Source organism: Rutidosis leptorrhynchoides, chromosome 10 (genome assembly GCF_046630445.1).
Source record: "Rutidosis leptorrhynchoides isolate AG116_Rl617_1_P2 chromosome 10, CSIRO_AGI_Rlap_v1, whole genome shotgun sequence".
In the NCBI taxonomy this organism is placed as follows: domain Eukaryota; kingdom Viridiplantae; phylum Streptophyta; class Magnoliopsida; order Asterales; family Asteraceae; genus Rutidosis; species Rutidosis leptorrhynchoides.
The window spans coordinates 224,051,676-224,068,933 of record NC_092342.1 but is presented as its reverse complement, the minus strand read 5'-3'; the positions used below and the strand labels follow the sequence as shown (position 1 = coordinate 224,068,933).

The 17,258-nt window shown below is 34.3% G+C and overlaps 1 protein-coding gene across 1 annotated transcript; it reads right to left on the bottom strand.

Moving 5' to 3' along the window:
* Positions 1 to 351: 351 nt before the first annotated feature.
* LOC139870833 (type III polyketide synthase A-like) lies at positions 352 to 3,579 on the bottom strand. The gene is made up of 3 exons (XM_071858603.1): positions 3,150 to 3,579; positions 1,604 to 2,579; positions 352 to 454 (listed from the first exon to the last, which is right to left on the bottom strand). Exons 1-3 carry the CDS (start codon positions 3,577 to 3,579, stop codon positions 352 to 354), a joined length of 1,509 nt encoding a protein of 502 aa, XP_071714704.1.
* Positions 3,580 to 17,258: the final 13,679 nt, after the last annotated feature.

The window sequence follows — 17,258 nt, the reverse complement described above, 5'->3', positions numbered from 1 at the left end:
AGGCATTTTCTGCGCGAGTTTTTCGCAGCGCGTTTTTGACAGGCGTATTTCGACGCGCGTTTTCAGCACGGTTTTTGCATGGCGTTTGCGCCGAATGTTTTCAACGCACGTTTTCGTAGTGCGTTTTGGCAGCGCGTTTTCGGCGCCCGATTTCGCATCGCGTTTTCGACGCTCCTTTTTTGCGGCGCGCGTTTCGCAGCGGTTTTCGCCACAATTTTCCTAGCGAGTTATTGTCGCTCGTTGTCGCAACTAGTTTTCTCAACTCACGTTTTCGACACGCGTTTTCGACGTGTGTTTTCGACGTGCTTCTTTGGCGCGCTTTTTCTCCGCGGGTTTTTCGACGCGATTTTTTTAGCACTTTTTCGCAGACCGTTTTCGCCACGTGTTTTCGAGGCGCGTTTTCGGAGTGCACTTTCGCATTGCGAATCCGAAAACTTCAATTGGGAACGCGAGTCTGAAAATGAAAACGAAAATCGGAAACGTAAAAAAAAAATTGAAGAAAAAGGGTCTTGTCCTGACCCAACCCGAGGGAATATGGGTCTCGACCCGACCCAATTCGACCCGCTCTTGACCCGACCCGTTCAAAATTTCTGACCCGTTTAGACCCGGACTCGTTCAAACCCAAACCCGTTTAGACCCGACACGAACCCGACCCAACTCAACCCGATTGCCAGGTGAATTTATGATGCAGATATGGTAAAACATTCAACGGGGCACTCAATGGCGCACTCAAAGGCTTCTTATCACATCATTAGGGAGTTTGGAGACCTAATTTATTGTGGTTGTTCTTCTTTTAATGCTTATTTAGCTAAATATTAAGTAAACCGTCTGAATCAAATTATTATTAGTAAGAGCTACTTTTCGAACCCTCGCTTCGCGGCAGAGGTTCGGTTTTCAATGTATTTTATTGTGTTTAGTTTGTTAAATTATTCCGTGGCTAACGATGATGTCGTTGAAGCGCAAATCGAGTCGAACTAAAAGGTATAGCTCGTGAAAGATTTAGATGTTATGTTAAATTAACAATATATGTGCATCTCCGCGTTTCGCTATGGAGTTGTCGACTTTTAAAAATTTAACCCAAACTCAACGTGTATGAAAAGTACCCCAAATATTTAGCGTTTTTTAAAAAACGTCCGTTTTGCGTATAGTTAGTGACATTGTGTTCCTAAATTTTTTTCGAGTTTAACGATGGTGTTGGAAAAATTTAACTCGTTGCGATCGAGAAGATATGACCCGTTGAAGATTTAAGGGGAGTTTGTTTAAGATTTTTTATAAAAATAGTTATCTGACACTTTACCCCCTGTTTGAGAGGACGATTTGAATTTTCGAAAAAAGTCTGGGGTTAAATAATAATAATAATCCAAAAAAAAGTGTAAAGTCGAAATTACCCCTGATCACTATTCATTTCACCTATGTCTTTTAGATATATGAGTATATAATATAACAATTGACATAAACTATCTGAATGCTACTTGATCATTATACTTTGTAGAACTCTTAACATGAAACATTCAAATACCATTTTTGTAAGATACTAAAAAGACAATCAACTTCAAATACTCAAATCCTAAAACAGAGTTTTCTGTTAATCATCTCAAGTTACTTAAGACTTCGAAGAAGAACACCTTCGAATGTGATACCGGGGCCAAAAGCCAACGCAAGCCCCCATTCTTCACTGTTATATTTGTTCATCAACTCATCCCTCATATACTCCATCACATAAAATATAGTATTACTACTCACATTACCAAAATCCATCAAAGCCCTCCTACTACAATCCAATTTATCACCTCTTAACTTCAACGTAGTCTCCAAACGATTCAATATCGCGGGCCCACCAGGATGAACCGCCCAAAACAAATCGTTAAAATCCTTCAAATTACCATCCGCTTTCTTCATCAACTTCTTACAAAACCCTTCAATGTTATCATCAATCTTTTGAGGCAAATCGCGTCCAAGTTTGAAATTTATACCCTCTTCCGAAAGCCGACCATCTATTACATTTTGAGTCCCGGGTAAAAATTGTTGGACCGCATAGCTTAGTTCCATAAATGGAGACTCAACGTTCGGTATTGGGTCAGTCCCAATAATAGCGGCTGCAGCTCCATCTCCAAAAAGCGCAGCACCAACTAGATCATACGGACGAGACTTGTTCGGTGGTCGAAACCCTAAAATTGTGGTTTCAGAAGTGGTCAACAAAACTCTGCTTCCAGGGTTGTTTTCTGCAATATCTTTAGCGATTCGAAGACCTGTAACGCCTCCATAACATCCCAGAAAGTATAGCATTACGCGATTAACGTCGTTTTTTAGTCCAAGTTCGCTAGCGAGGTAAAGATCACCTCCTGGGAGACGGATTTCGCTTGAAGAAACATAGACTACATGAGTGATATGATCTGCTGGCCTACCCCATTGTTTGAAGCATGATAAACTAGCTTGTTTAGCCATTTCGGTTACGGCTTGGTTCGCTATGCTGAGTCGTTGTGCGATAGTTGCTGACCCTTCGGTTGCTAGTTCAGGATATTTGTCCAATATTTCTTTTGACATGACTGTGTATCTGGTTTTCACAGTAGTGGTTTTACCTAGCATTCCATAAACAAAAAGGAACAAACATAAAAGTATAAATTTCTTGACAATTAAACAAGATTCATAACCACATTGTTATTTAAGATTGTTATTTAATACAGTATTTAGCTTTTTCCAAGGTGTAATTAAACAGAGGAATGTAATGCATGCATTTAAAGTAGTAAATAAAAAAAGTTATTGAACAATGAAAGAGATTTTATTTTTCTTTCTTTTTAGTGGAATCGGTCGTTAGGTTTTTTAGTTTAGCGTGTTTAGACTACTTTTGTTTTCTAACAAAGTGTGTTTTCACCCGATTAGTGGGACCGTTTGTTTTAGGTTCCGACGTTTAGTCACTTGTTTTGCTTTGTTTGGATTCCCAATTGTATCGGTTAAAGTTGTTAATTTTCAAATTCGTTATATGTTATTGGTTTTTTTTTTTGACAAAAAAAGAGCTTTTATATTGTATGCCATATAACCATGTACTTGTAAAAGACTTGATCCATTATTTTAGGTAACAGAACACAACTTTAAGTTGGCTGCATGAATTAGTTTTCATAATTTGTACATAATGAAATTTGAATGCTTACACAAGCGTTCCAACTTGTCTTTCATAGCAGAGTCGATGCAATTGGTGTCACGGAAATAGCCTTCAACCAAACAATCTTGCGGAACGAGTTGACTCGGGAAGGCCTTGCCAAGTGCTAGCACGGTAGCTCTTCCCGTAGTAGGAAGACGTCTAGTTGCTGACGAGTTACGAACACTATTTCTGTTGACATTTGACATTGTTAGTTTGGGGTTCACTTTGAAGAGTTTAAATTTTGTGAGGTAAGTTGGATGCAATTGTGTATGTATATATAAGAAATTTATTAGGCAAATTAGTTGTTGGAGAAAGTTTGGTTTGGAGAAAAAACAGCATGAAACAGTTTTAAATTTTGCTTGATGAATAATACTTCTTGAGTTTCTTTCAACTTCATTGTTGTGTTGGAAGTGTGATGGCATAAGTAAATCAAGAATCATTAATTGTTATTGTTTTAAACAAAATTAGTTTCTTCAACTTCATTGTTGTGTTGTGTTGTGTTGGAAGTGTGAGAACTGTAGTTTGGAAGTGTATTTCTCAGGCATGATTATGTCTGATAAAATTTATGTGACAGACATAAAAACAAACAGTTTTCATCAACTTTAGATAACTATCTTATTTATAAAATTATCAGAATATGTCCTCATAAAATGTGCACATTATAGCATAACGATAACAGTTTAAATCATTTTAAAGAAGAGCTAAACTTGAACTGCATGTTATAACCATTTTATTTCTCACTAAAATAAGTAGATGAACTGATGAACATAAACAGCTACCCACATTCAAACATTCAAAAGCGTTTGCTAAAAAAATTTCAAGCGCAAGATTTAAATATATTGATTGATCACGCCTCGAAGCTCCTAGTCACAACGACTATCATCAATATGACAACGGAGAGGAGTAATGACGATCGTACTTTCTCTTCCAATAGATCATCAAGCTTTGATGTCGATTCCTTATTTTTTGACACGCATTGTAATGTTCGTAATGCTTCAAACACAAAGTTCTCTAATTTCTCTATGAAATCACTGATCTTAGATTTCACGAACACAAATATCCACTTAACAATAATAGTTGTCGAGTCGAGTTCTTTCATGTAACTCATACTTTGTTCTTCAACTTCTGTGGTATAAACAACACATGGCTATTAGTTGTAACCCCTCAAGTGTAAACATTAAAACTTTGTGACATTGCTAAGACTACATGTAATCTTTGTTAATTACGAGTACCTTGTAACAATTAGTTATAAAAGCGTCTTAAAATCATGACTTTTGACTAAGACAAGGAAGAATGACCTGTGTGAGGCAATGAGCCCTGAAGATCCCGAACAGATTCATTCTGCAAGATGGCCCCCCACACCTCAGAATCTGATGATATCGAAAGCACTAGTCGCTACATACAAAATAATGTTTTACCATCTTAGGAATGGATAACATGTTTTAAAAATAAATGTAATTAATATGTAGACCATAAAATCAAAATTAGTTGATTTTTTTTATTAGACTATTAGGATGAGCCTAACCCAATTGTATAGATGGCTCGGTCCATTAATTTTTAGATTAGGGTTCCGCTATTGTACTCTATAAATAGTTATGTAATAATACAGTACAGCTCACGGGTTTCCATTATTCTACATTCATATGGCAGACATAGTATATCATAGCCAAGGACAGAGAATTACAAAACGGATGATTATTTGAAAAAATAATTAAGTAAAAGCATAAGGTGTTTTCCTGATATTAACAACGGATGATTATATTAAAAACATTAGAAGCATCAAAGTGTTATCTTGATATTAACTTATTATTATGCAGAGGATGCTAACAAAAACTTAATCATTAAATCAAACATTTATTGGTTTATTTTTCACATGTAAAGCACATCAAACAAGGATGAAGTGACTACAAAACTGAGATGAAGTTAGGGATGGAAACTGACCACTCAAAAAAGATGATGATCGAGGTATCTATGCAAGCTTCTTACGAGGGATGCAAACGCACCCATAAACATTTATTTTTTCAAAATTTAATAATTGATGCAGATGGTAAAAATGCAATACAGTCACCATGATTGATTAATTCATGTAAGAGTTTAGGATGCATTCATTAATTCAAATAGAGTCTATAGTACACGCTCAAAAATATTGCTTGATATTCATTTTATCATCATCGTCATCATCATAAATTGTATATACTGACATACTAAAAACCCCCGAAACGTATTGTTGCTGTTGTTTTATTATTAAATTAAAATTAAATATATTAAACTAAAAATTAAATATTAAAAAAAAAATTCAAACTAAAATATTTATTAACCCTTTATCTAAAAGAAAAAGGGTTAAGCATAGTACCCACTTCGTGCTTAAAATGTTTGTATATGAAGCTTCAATGGTTGTACACACAAGGACTCCTCACTAAAAAATGACAACTAACGGAAAATTCAGGGGGCGAAATAAAAATTACTTTGGGAAAAATTGAAACTTTATATAGGTGCAAAGGTAAACGTCAGGGAACTTCTCTGTTTTTTATAAAAAAAAAACCCCACTAAACCCGGACCTTTTTTCTCTTCGTTAGACTCGAGTTATGATTCACCGACACATAACTGTTAAACACGAAATAATTTTACGAATTAAACGCAATAAGTTCTATTCGCAACGGAGCTGCGACGTAAAGCGAAGGTTCTTTAACTAGTTTTAGTTTTAACTAAATAAATAATGCTTTGTTTTGTTCTTCAAGAGATACGGATTACGGTTGAGATCATTTGAGAGATAATCATGGAAACTGATAAGAGCACAATTTACTTATATGCCATTTACAACTGTTTTATAATTAAAAGATATTTAAATCATTTACAATAAATGTGTCATCCAGATTTGTTCTCACGTAACTTTAATATGAGAATGTCGTCATTTGAATAAAACTTAAGAAGTAAATTATATATGATAGTTATAGTTACTTATACAATATAGTGATCTTGGGCATCAATAAACAAATTCAAGATCATGTCAATAATCATAACAACACATTAATTAATCGTACTATAAATAAATTTGGTCATATTATCAACTCAATATGATTGTCACAAAAGTGCATAGGCTTTTTTTGTCTTCTTAGTAACGGTCTTACTCTATTTTTTAAATAAACTATTAAAGTTAAGAATCGACGAATAGGTTCTAAAAGTAAATCGGATCTGGGCTGTAAAATATAAATAAGATATAAGGATTGGTTGAGCACCTGAACTGAAGAATCAGTTTGCAGCAAATGGTAAGCATCAACAATTCTTTTATGTCCCACTGATTTCATTAGATTATATGCGCTTTGATCCACTATTTCATTTATTTCTGAACTTGTTACACAAAATCCACGCATCGCCCTAATTTCAATATAATAATAATAATTGCAACTTAACTTCCAAAAAATTAGAAAAATATATACTATTATTTGTGAAGTAATATGTGTAAAAATTTAATAAATACAAACTGACCTTTGGAGATTTAAAATAGCATTCTGGATTTCGATATGAGAAGGAACAGGTCCAAAATTTGTTTGATTGCAATAAACACTTGCCATTCTTTTACTCTCGTCAATGGAACAGTAATTTTCTGTAATGAAATTGGATTCAGTCGAATAAAGTTGTAGTTGTGAACGGTGGTTTATGGCGGTGGTCGCCGGTGTTGGTTCAGAGCCACCTCCCATATTCTATATCTTAATCCAATAATAATAATTCTTTTAATTTTAATTTATTTAATGGTAAATAAAATGAAACAAAATATTAACAAATAAATATAAGATTGGTTTCGTGTTCTACAATCATTAATCGAGATAATGTTTGTTAAGATGGTAAACTATTTTGGGAGAATTATCTTTTAAGGTTAAAAAGTAACAATTTAGTCCAGGTTTTTTTTAAATTAAAAGATTGTAACTTATATTTAAGACAAAATTGTTGAAATTATCCCTGTATTAGGGTGTTTTATCTCTTTCATCCTACAAAATAAAAAACTGCAAAAATAGTTTTTAAAGTAATTATTTAATCTCAAAGTCAACACTAATGTAAAAATTTCAAGTGCAGAAATACTTATATTGGACAAGTTAACGATGAAGTGATTGGGTATATTAAGCTTAGCGTGGGTGGTTTTAAATGAAGAACTAAAAAACACAATTTTATGTTAAAGTTAACGAAATGATTTAACAAAAGTTACAGCTGTTAGGGCAAAGGATAAATGTTGATTTTTGGATTAAAAAATCACTTTAAGGAATATTTTGCAATAACTAATTGGGGTTCATATATTGAAATTAAGAATATTTCAAACGCTTGTCATTAGCGTGTTTAAAATTTTTTAAATAGCAGTTACATACCGTCTTTTTAATGACGATCATTGAACTCTATAAATATTATACCCACTTTAATGACAATTTTAGGAGTTATCGCTACAACCCTAAACTTATATCAATAACTCGGTGAATAATTTATTATTATGGTTTAATATGTAATAGATCCGTGTTAATGGTAGCTTTTTGCTAATGTCGTTTGGCATCTCCTAAAAATTGCCAATGACACCATTTACGTCTTTGGGCACGATTAGGAAGCTTGAAGATTAGCGGGGTGCAGCCAAGAATGGATATATTGGCAGGACCTAGCAACACCAAAAGTTATTAAAAAACAAATAAAAATATATGTCAACAAAACATTAAATTTGTTCTCCAACTCAACAAAACATCATATTTCAAGAATGATAAATAAATGGAATGGTCCTTCTTGCGTTTTTGGTGATTCAACTCAACTCTTGCAACTTATGAGAGGTTAAGGGAAGTTTTGGATGTGACAAACGTGGTAATCTTCTATGAGTTTATTTGGATAGTCGGCTCATGTGGTTTTTAACAACTGCAATGTGCTACATAATGATTTGAAGTATGGAGTGATGCTAATGTTGTCATTTGCAAATAAGCAATTGCAATCAAGCTACAAAATGCGATGGCACTGTTATTCAATTGTTTGTGATATCATGAAGACTTCTCTTTTTATGTATGATTGATTGATTGTTTTGTAATGTATGTATAAGTTTGTTTTATGTAATTTGTTTTTATATAGCGATTTCGTCAAGCCTGGTGAGTAAGCCTGTTGGCTTTTTGCTTGTATTCTTCAATTTTCACAATTTGGTGAAAATTGTTTTTTAATATATTCCTTATATTTTGCAAAAAAAAAAAAAAAAATAATAAAAAAAATAAAAAACCCCCTACAAATCATCGTATATGCATACACATATAATACATGTTCTTTACCAAACAATAATTCTCTAGTTTAGATAAACACAGCTGTCATCTCCTCAATCTAACATACAATTTATATCTTAAAAATAATTAAAAAGTCGTAAAATCTCAAAATCATCATCACAAATAAATACTCCGTACAAACGATGTGTGGTATATTCGACTCTAGTCTCAATTTGTCGTTTTTCTAAATATTAATTAATGTAATGTTTTTATTGATTAATTAATTACTTTTATTTTTTATTTTTTTAATAGCAAACAAATAATTTTATTAGATATGAAAAGATAAGATATTTACAAGCGCCAAGTCTAAACAAAACGAGTACGTTACATCTATGAAAACATTAAAAACACTATCTAAAAAAAAAAAAAAAAAAACACTAAAGAAAAACGAGAGATATAAGCCCACCGGTATCGTAGGAAAACGCATTGGTCCGTTCATTATCATTAAGGAGGTGATTTTACTTGAGAGAACAAGATGAGATGAAAACGAAGCACAGTGTTGGCAATTCAACGACAAAGCACCCCGAACCACCCCAATTTCTCCCCTCCAAAACGACTACTCCGGGAGTGGGGCAAAAAACCTACATGGGGGTATATCTATTAGCCAATTCCAGACCGGCTAAAAGCATTCGACATCAAGTAGAGAGGACATGCAACCCATCTATCCCACTCGAGATTAATCAACTTGCATCTATTAGATATCCATTCAAAGCTTTTGAGCTGAATTTCTTTAAAAATTAAATCGCCCATGAGTTTGGATTTAGAGAAAGTCTGATTGTTCCGATTTCTCCAAATCATATAACCTGTGATCCATTCCGTTGCCTGCTATAATTGTTTAGAAAACGAGTGGGAAAACGAATGACCAGGACCTCCCTGACCTAGGAAAACATCCGCCAAGTTGCATGAAGGAGGCGGAATAAGATCCCACCACTTCAACACTCGGTCCCAGATATCTTTGGCCATTTTACAAGAAAGGATCGAATGTTCCACCGTCTCCAAACCATCGTCACAAATTGGACAGCGGATCGTACCCAAGTCGATACCCCGCTTATCAAGTTCTTCTCTAGTAGGGAGCCGGTTATGTCTAACTCGCCACACAAACAATTCCACTTTTAGTGGCACTAGATGATTGCGGATTGTGTGAACAGCAGGGGGTGAATTTTCCAAATCAGAACGCATGAGCAGGTCCGTGAGCTTTTTAACCGAGAAAACGCCATTAGGATTAAGCGACCAATACCAGTCCTCGACACCTGAGCTACAAGGAACAAAACTAGCTAAAACATTAGTAAGATTGGTGATATCTCCTAGCAATCTCCCTGAGATGCTACGAGACCAACACCAATGAGTAAGCGCAAGGTTATTTACCCAATGAACCCGATCCCTAACAGTGGCGTTTTGATTTGTCTCGAGACGAAAAATTCAATTAAATTTATCTTTAAGTAAAAAATCCCCGAGCCAAGGGTCCAACCAAAACTTTGTTTGCGTTCCATCAACAACACGTTTTTTAAATGAAAAAGCAAAAGATGATTCAAGATTATGAAAATTACGACCTACGTCCAGGATGGAGGCCCAAGTTGATCCAATTCGGCCTGCAGCAAGCGAGGAGGAAGGGATGAGCCCACTATCTTGCCCATAGATGCTTTCTATTACTTTTACCCATAAAGAATTACGTTCAGTCTTAAAACACCACCACCATTTTCCAAGGAGAGCTCGGTTCTTCGTTGCCAAAGAACCAATGTTAAGCCCTCCTTTATCATAAGGTAAAAGACAAGTGTCCCATTTGATCCAATACATTTTCGAGCCATCGCTAGAACCCCCCCACCCCCCCAAAAAATGACGTCTCAATCCTTCAAGTTTCTGAACAACACAAGATGGGATTTTAAAAAGAGAGAAAAAGTAAAGGGGTAGACTAGATAATACCGATTTTATAAGCGTGAGTCGTCCGCCAAAAGAAAGAGATTTAGTCTTCCAATCAGCAAGCCTTTTACCAAACTTTTCGAAAACCGGAACCCAGTCTTTCACACGTTTCATTGAGGAACCGATCGGCAATCCAAGGTAAGTGATAGGTAGTGATCCTGAACCACACCCAAGCCAATCCGCCATTTCCTCCACCGCCTCTTTCGAGACCCCAATACCGTAAACAAAACTTTTGTTAATATTGATTTTAAGCCCGGAGGTTGCTTCAAAACATTTTAGGATTTTTAATAGGTTTCGAGCATTCCTTCTATTCCACTCCCCAAAAAATAAAGTATCGTCCGCATATTGTAGGTGAGTTAAACAAACATTTTCACGGCCAATTTTGATCCCACTAAACCGATTGTCATAGGCCGCGAGTTTGGTGAGGTGGTTTAAGTCTTCAGCCACCATGATGAATAAGTACGGGGACAGAGGATCCCCTTGCCGAACGCCTCTCTTTAGGTTAAATTCTTTTGTTGGCGCCCCATTTACTAGAACCGAAATCGAAGCGGAGGTTAAGCAGGCTTTAATCCACGTCCTCCATCTTACCCCAAAACCCATTAAATCCATAATCTCCATCAAAAAATCCCAATTTATACTGTCAAATGCTTTCTCGAAGTCAACCTTAAAGAGAAAACCTTTACGTTTGGTTAATTTGATGTCATGAAGCGCTTCGTTTGCAACGAGGATCCCGTCTAATATGTATCGGTTCTTTATGAAAGCACATTGTTAGAACCCAATAACTGAAGAAATTACCCGTTGTAGCCGCTTAGTTAAAACTTTCGATAAAATTTTGTAGAAGCTACCTATCAAACTTATGGGTCGATAGTCACTTAAACCTTGTGGGTCATTTTTCTTAGGTATCAACGCAATGAATGAGGAGTTGCATCCCTTGGAAATATCACCCACCTCCCAAAAACGAATAAAAGCCGCTAGAAGAGCATCTTTAATGAGATCCCAAAACTTAATAAAAAAATTTCATATTATAACCATCGAGACCCGGGGCATTATCGCCACCACACTCTTTCACCGCATTAAAAATCTCGTCGATGTTAAAAGTGTAGCGACCCGACAAAATCGTCATTGACGGCGCTGCTAACTTAGGCCCCGTTACGTGGTCGTAGTCCCTATATGAGACTCGTTTGACTAAAATTACGTCGCATTCATTTGAAAAGTACAAGACTTGCAAAGTTTAGTTTACAAACGGTTCGACAACAAGTTTGAGTTTACAAAAGTATAATGTATAAATGAAATAAACTTGCGACATAATATAAGTTGAAAATCACGGTTGCCATAAATAGCGTAAGTATGTAAACATTTGTTTGAATCCAAAGGTGTTATCACTAGCGTATGCATGTATGCTTGACTCCAAGCAAATAATCAAAGTGTATGCATGTATGCTTGACCCCAAGCAAGTATGAGTGTATGCGGAAGCATGTATCAAATAGCCATGTATGAACCTGAGAAACATATAGAAAACTGTCAACGAAAAACGTTGGTGAAATCATAGGTGTTTTAGTAAACGTTGTATTTGAACCACAAGATTTAATATAAGATGATTATCAAAATCATTTACATTCCAAAGTTGTTGTTTGTATCACGGGCACCCAATTATCAAAGTTAACTGTTTTGTACCATGTTACGTAGTGTTAGAACATACACTATACTCGAAAATATATTTCATCCGCTAACGGTAGCGAACCGTCCGAATGAGGCTCGTCAAGCCCATGTGATCACATAATATAAGTTCTCGTTTACACCCTGCAAGTGTAACTAATGATAATTGAATCGAGGATTTTTGTTCAAACCCATACGTGGAATGTTCGTTTTTGTACTTGTGTTCAAAGTGTAAAAGTATGATACGTATATGTTTCTCATCCCATAGTTTAAAGCATAAAAGTTGTTTGAAAGATGGGACTATGATCTCACCTCGAGTGCACGAGTATAAAAGTACTTCACAAAGTAAACGTGTGCATGCAAGTTGCTTAGTCTTGACCTAAACAAGGAAGTTGTATCAATTAACCGGTTACGACACATGGTCGGGTGAAATGTGTTCAATTAGTCCTATGGCTCGTTACGACTCGATTAGTATAGCATGTGAATCACGTTGTCAAGTTTCATGCAAGAATCAAGTATAAAATACGATTAAAACGATTGCATAAGTGTTTGGTCAAGTTTGACTAAAAGTCAAACTTGGTCAAAGTCAACGGGGTCGGGTCGGGTATCCGACAATTTTCCCATGATGAGAAAGTATATATAAACATGTTTGTCAAGTTTCATGTTAATCGGAATTACGAGTAAGCGGGGGTGAAAACGTGAAAAACAAAAAGTAGTTGGGACAGACTCAAATGGCGCGCCGCTCCATTTATGGCGCACCGCTCCATTTAACTGATCAGCAAGTCTGGCAGTTTTCACACTCAAGCACGAATCCAACTTCAAATACACATAAATCATAAACCGTAAACATCCAAAACAAGTATCTTATATCGTTGGAAAGCTCTTTTGACAGGGAAAACAACTAACCACTTTTCATCAAGTAAAAACATCATTTACAATAACCGAAATTCTCGTCAAGTGATCATTAAATGTTCAAAATCATCGTTTCAAGTTTACAAAATGCATTTTAAGATTCGGGGATCCAATTCACACATATGATATACCGTTTTGAAGGTAATGAAACATACATTACAACTAAACACTTACAATTAACATTTCATGGCATTTAAGCATCAAAAAGTTCGTTTTAAGTCTATCAAACCCTAACCCAAAATTCACAAAAATCAATAATCATGTCTTTGAAGTTTTCTTAATCAACCTATGCATCAAAACGAAGCTAGTGATACTAGTAACACAATTAAAACATGAACTTTAACAATTTAACAACATTAACTCATCCAAAATCAAAGATTAAGCAAACCCATTTCAAATGTTCAAACTAGTTACTCAAAACAACAAATCGAGCAAACAAAACATATATTCATGTTATACACGAGCCATAGCCACTAACTAACAACATTTCAAGTCAAAAACACGAATTTAGAGAAATCTAGAGTTTTAGAAATGTTACCCAAACGAGATGAAATTGGTACCAAAATGTAGAGGATGAAGAGAGGATCACGAAAATGTAATTTGTTTTGATGTTTGCTTCTTGATTCGAATGTAGATGATGATTTTGTGAGTTGGGTGTTTGAGTTCATAAAATGGAAGTAGAGAGAAAATGGGGAGGTGGAGGATGGAGTTAATGAATGGTGGAGAGTGGGGTTTGACTAGTTGACCTAGTCAACTAGTTTGGCCCCTTTGCAACTTTGGTCCCTCAAGTTTGAAAGCGGGTGCGGGAATTAACCAAACGAATATTTTAAAACGCTCGAGTAAATGAGTGATGTTATAATTGAATAACGGGAATATTATGAACGTTAGTCAACGGAAACTACGAATTTAAATAACGAAAGATATTATTAAAAAAAAGATAGTGTTAAAAATAAATTTAACGGAAAAATGCGGGATGTTACAAAAAGGTTCCTCAAGGAGCGCAGATTCAGTGTGTGAAAGCTTCTTTTAAAGAGGGCCACGCATTTTGAAGGTTCTCGGTTCGAGTTCATTAAATCTCGCTTGAAAATGATGAAGGGCTTCCGCTTTGATAACAACCGGGTCTTCAACCCACAGACCATTCAAATTAATACCCCGAATGTTGTTTTTGTTTTGACGTCGTTTGATGCACGAGTGGAAATATTTACTATTTTCGTCACCCTCCACTGCCCATTTAATTCGCGCCTTTTGTTTGAAGATGCTTGCTTTTTCTTTGTCTTTTTGGAGCCATTTTTTCCTAGCTTCAAGCCAAGAGGCAATTTCAGCCTCGTTCAGGTCTCGGCAACCAATGGCCACTTCCCAATCCGCAACTTCTTTCTTTAGGGTATCAATTTCCAAGTTGAGAAGGCTGAACTTCGGATTGTATTTCTCCTTCAAAATCGATTTAACCTTTTTCAACTAGTCACGGAAGATACAGTCCGGCCGCGAATTGTGAGTATCTCAAGCCCATGCACTTGCAACTAGGTCTAGGCACTCCTCATCCTCGAACCAGTGATTGAAAATACAAACCGGTCTAGGCCCAAAATCAATATTTGAATCCTTCAATATAATAGGGCAATGATCCGAGTGTTTTCGATCAAGTGTACAAGCGGCAATGTCACTCCAAATATCAATACATGCTTCCGAGACCAAGAATCTATAAAGTTTACTGTACTTCAAACCATCATCACTGATTCTGGTGAACTTCAAACCACCCAAAGGGATCTCAATAAGATTTGATTTATCAACAAAGTTGTGACGACCCGGAAATTTCCGACCAAATTTAAACTTAATCTTTATATGATTTTGACACGATAAGCAAAGTATGTAATGTTGAGTCTCAAAATTTTTGGAGCTATTTTCATGTAATCAAATACCCTTTGACTGTGCTCGACGATTCACGAACAATTGTTGTAATTAAATATGTATAGATAAATATAAATGTATGTATATAAATATTATTTGTAAATATATAAAATTATATTAAATCTATTTGTTTAAAATTATATAGCATATATTTATGTGGTAAACTTGTCATTTAAAAACTGATTATATATATAAAAGAAAATATTAAAAATAAGTGAGTTCGAGCCTAATTAATAAATGTCAGTAACACTCGGTGGACATTTCGTTAATTTCAATATAGATATAAAACATGTTCATGATGGATTAAAATAGAAATTGGACTGTAAATTGATTGCAAAGATTTTAGGTTTGATAGATATACCTTTATCGTCTTAGTTTAAATTTTAATGCTCCGTACATATCACTTGGAACTTAAAACAAATATTAGACGAGTCTTTTTGATCAGGTTTCAAACATTTAATGACCAAAATAAATAAATGTATTTAATTTTAAAATATGAGATTTTTCTAAATTAAATTTTACGTTAACTGTTTAGCAATTGACCACGATTTAATACTATATTCAACTGTCGGTGGAAACAGAACCAAATGGCTTTTCTGTACACTTTAGAATGATTCAATTTATTATTTTAATATTATTATTAATTATTATAATTAACATATGATATCTTATATATATATATATATATATATATATATATATATATATATATATATATATATATATATATGATTAAGAGAATTGAGAAGCTTGATCCTATCTCTTACGTTAGGCCAACAGCTGCTACCGACACCATGACAACCACCAGAGCCGCCATCACCGGCAGCCACTACCACCGTAAACCTCACCACCACACGCAACTATCTCCTTCTCTCTCTAACTCTCCCTCTCTTCTATATATACATATATACACGAACGTACACATGGCATCAACCTCTCTCAACCATCTACGACCACTACCACCGTGGACTATCAACTACCACGGTTAACCGACTGCCACCACCAGAACATATAACAACCCTCATATTTCCATACCTGAATTGACTAATTTGACTATAGGGTTGTTATCCATACGTAATATATAATTAAATTCGACGTTGATCAAATATTTATTTTTAGTTGACACGTTCTGTTAACTAAAGTTTACACTAATTATATAAAATAACTTTAGTTAATATTAATGCGTATTATATTTAAAACTATATGTAACATAATTATTAATTAAATGATAAGTTATTTTAATCATTATATATATTTTTAGCTTATAAAAAAATTAAAAATAAAAAGAAATAAGATTTTTTTTAATAAATTAAATAATGAGCCCATGAATTTTGACTAAATATTTTCAAAAATAAAAACTTATTAAAAACATTTTTAACATGTTTTTATTATTTTGTCAAAATTGGCACCTTTATTTTATTATTTTTTTTCTTTTCACCAACTATTTTTTACCTATAAATACATGGCTCCTCATTCATTTTTTCTTGCCAAACACAAAAACTTAAGTTATTCTCTCAAAACTTTGAAGAAAATTTGAGGTACTTTCTATTTTTATTAATTTTTTTCAATATTGTTGATGTTGTAGCGTGAGGATACGAAATAGTATTAATTTTACTACGAAATACTACAAAATATTACACAAGTTTTAATTATTTTACGGATGGATATACCTAAACCTTGCTACAACACTTATAGGTAGTGTACCTAATCGTAGAGTAGTGTAGTTTTTAGTAAGTCCGGTTCGTTCCACAGGGAGCTCGTGAAGTTTAACGCTATATTTTTATAAAACTATATTTTTACAAAAATATATAAATATAAGTAGTATTATTATTATTATTATAAAAGGGGGTTTTTACCGTTTAGTGACCGGTTTGTCGATTCTATATTTTAAGCGCAAAGATAAATGACGATAATTAAAGTGCGTAAAATAATGACAATAAATAAAATGACAGTAAATAAAATTGCGAGTAATAAAATGACAGTAAATAAAGATACGATGAGAAATACAATAAAAGAATTATGCTTATTTAAACTTCCGTAATCATGATGTTTGACGTGTTGATTTTAATTTATTACCATGGGTTAATTGTCCTTTGTCCTGGTTTATTTGATACGTCTATCTGGTTTTTGTCCATAATAGTCCATCGGTCATAAATATAAAGTGCGAGTATCCTCGTCAAATTACCCTTATACCCGAAGTCAAATATTCCAACTGATTAAGGATTTAAACTGTGACGCAGTTATCACTTCTGTCAACAATTACACCAGTTATCACTGTATGTAATCCACCCCTGTTTTAATTAGTTTATGAATATTAATTCATCCACTTGATCAGAATGAATAATCAATTACACAACCCAATTGATTAATTAAATGATTATAACAGATTCCATATGAACGTCACTAAATAGGACAACCATAATCATTATTAATTATTAGGTTAATTAATTTGAAGATAG

What these genes read in the sequence shown, in the direction of transcription:
- LOC139870833 (XM_071858603.1), bottom strand. Translation starts at nt 3,579, where the DNA reads ATGATTCTTGATTTACTTATGCCATCACACTTCCAACACAACAATGAA. An exon ending in AGACAAGTTGGAACGCTTGT is followed by an intron (nt 2,580 to 3,149) that starts GTAAGCATTCAA and finishes ATGGAATGCTAG; the next exon opens with GTAAAACCACTACTGTGAAA. An exon ending in GTTCTTCTTCGAAGTCTTAA is followed by an intron (nt 455 to 1,603) that starts GTAACTTGAGAT and finishes TTTCATTTTCAG; the next exon opens with ACTCGCGTTCCCAATTGAAG.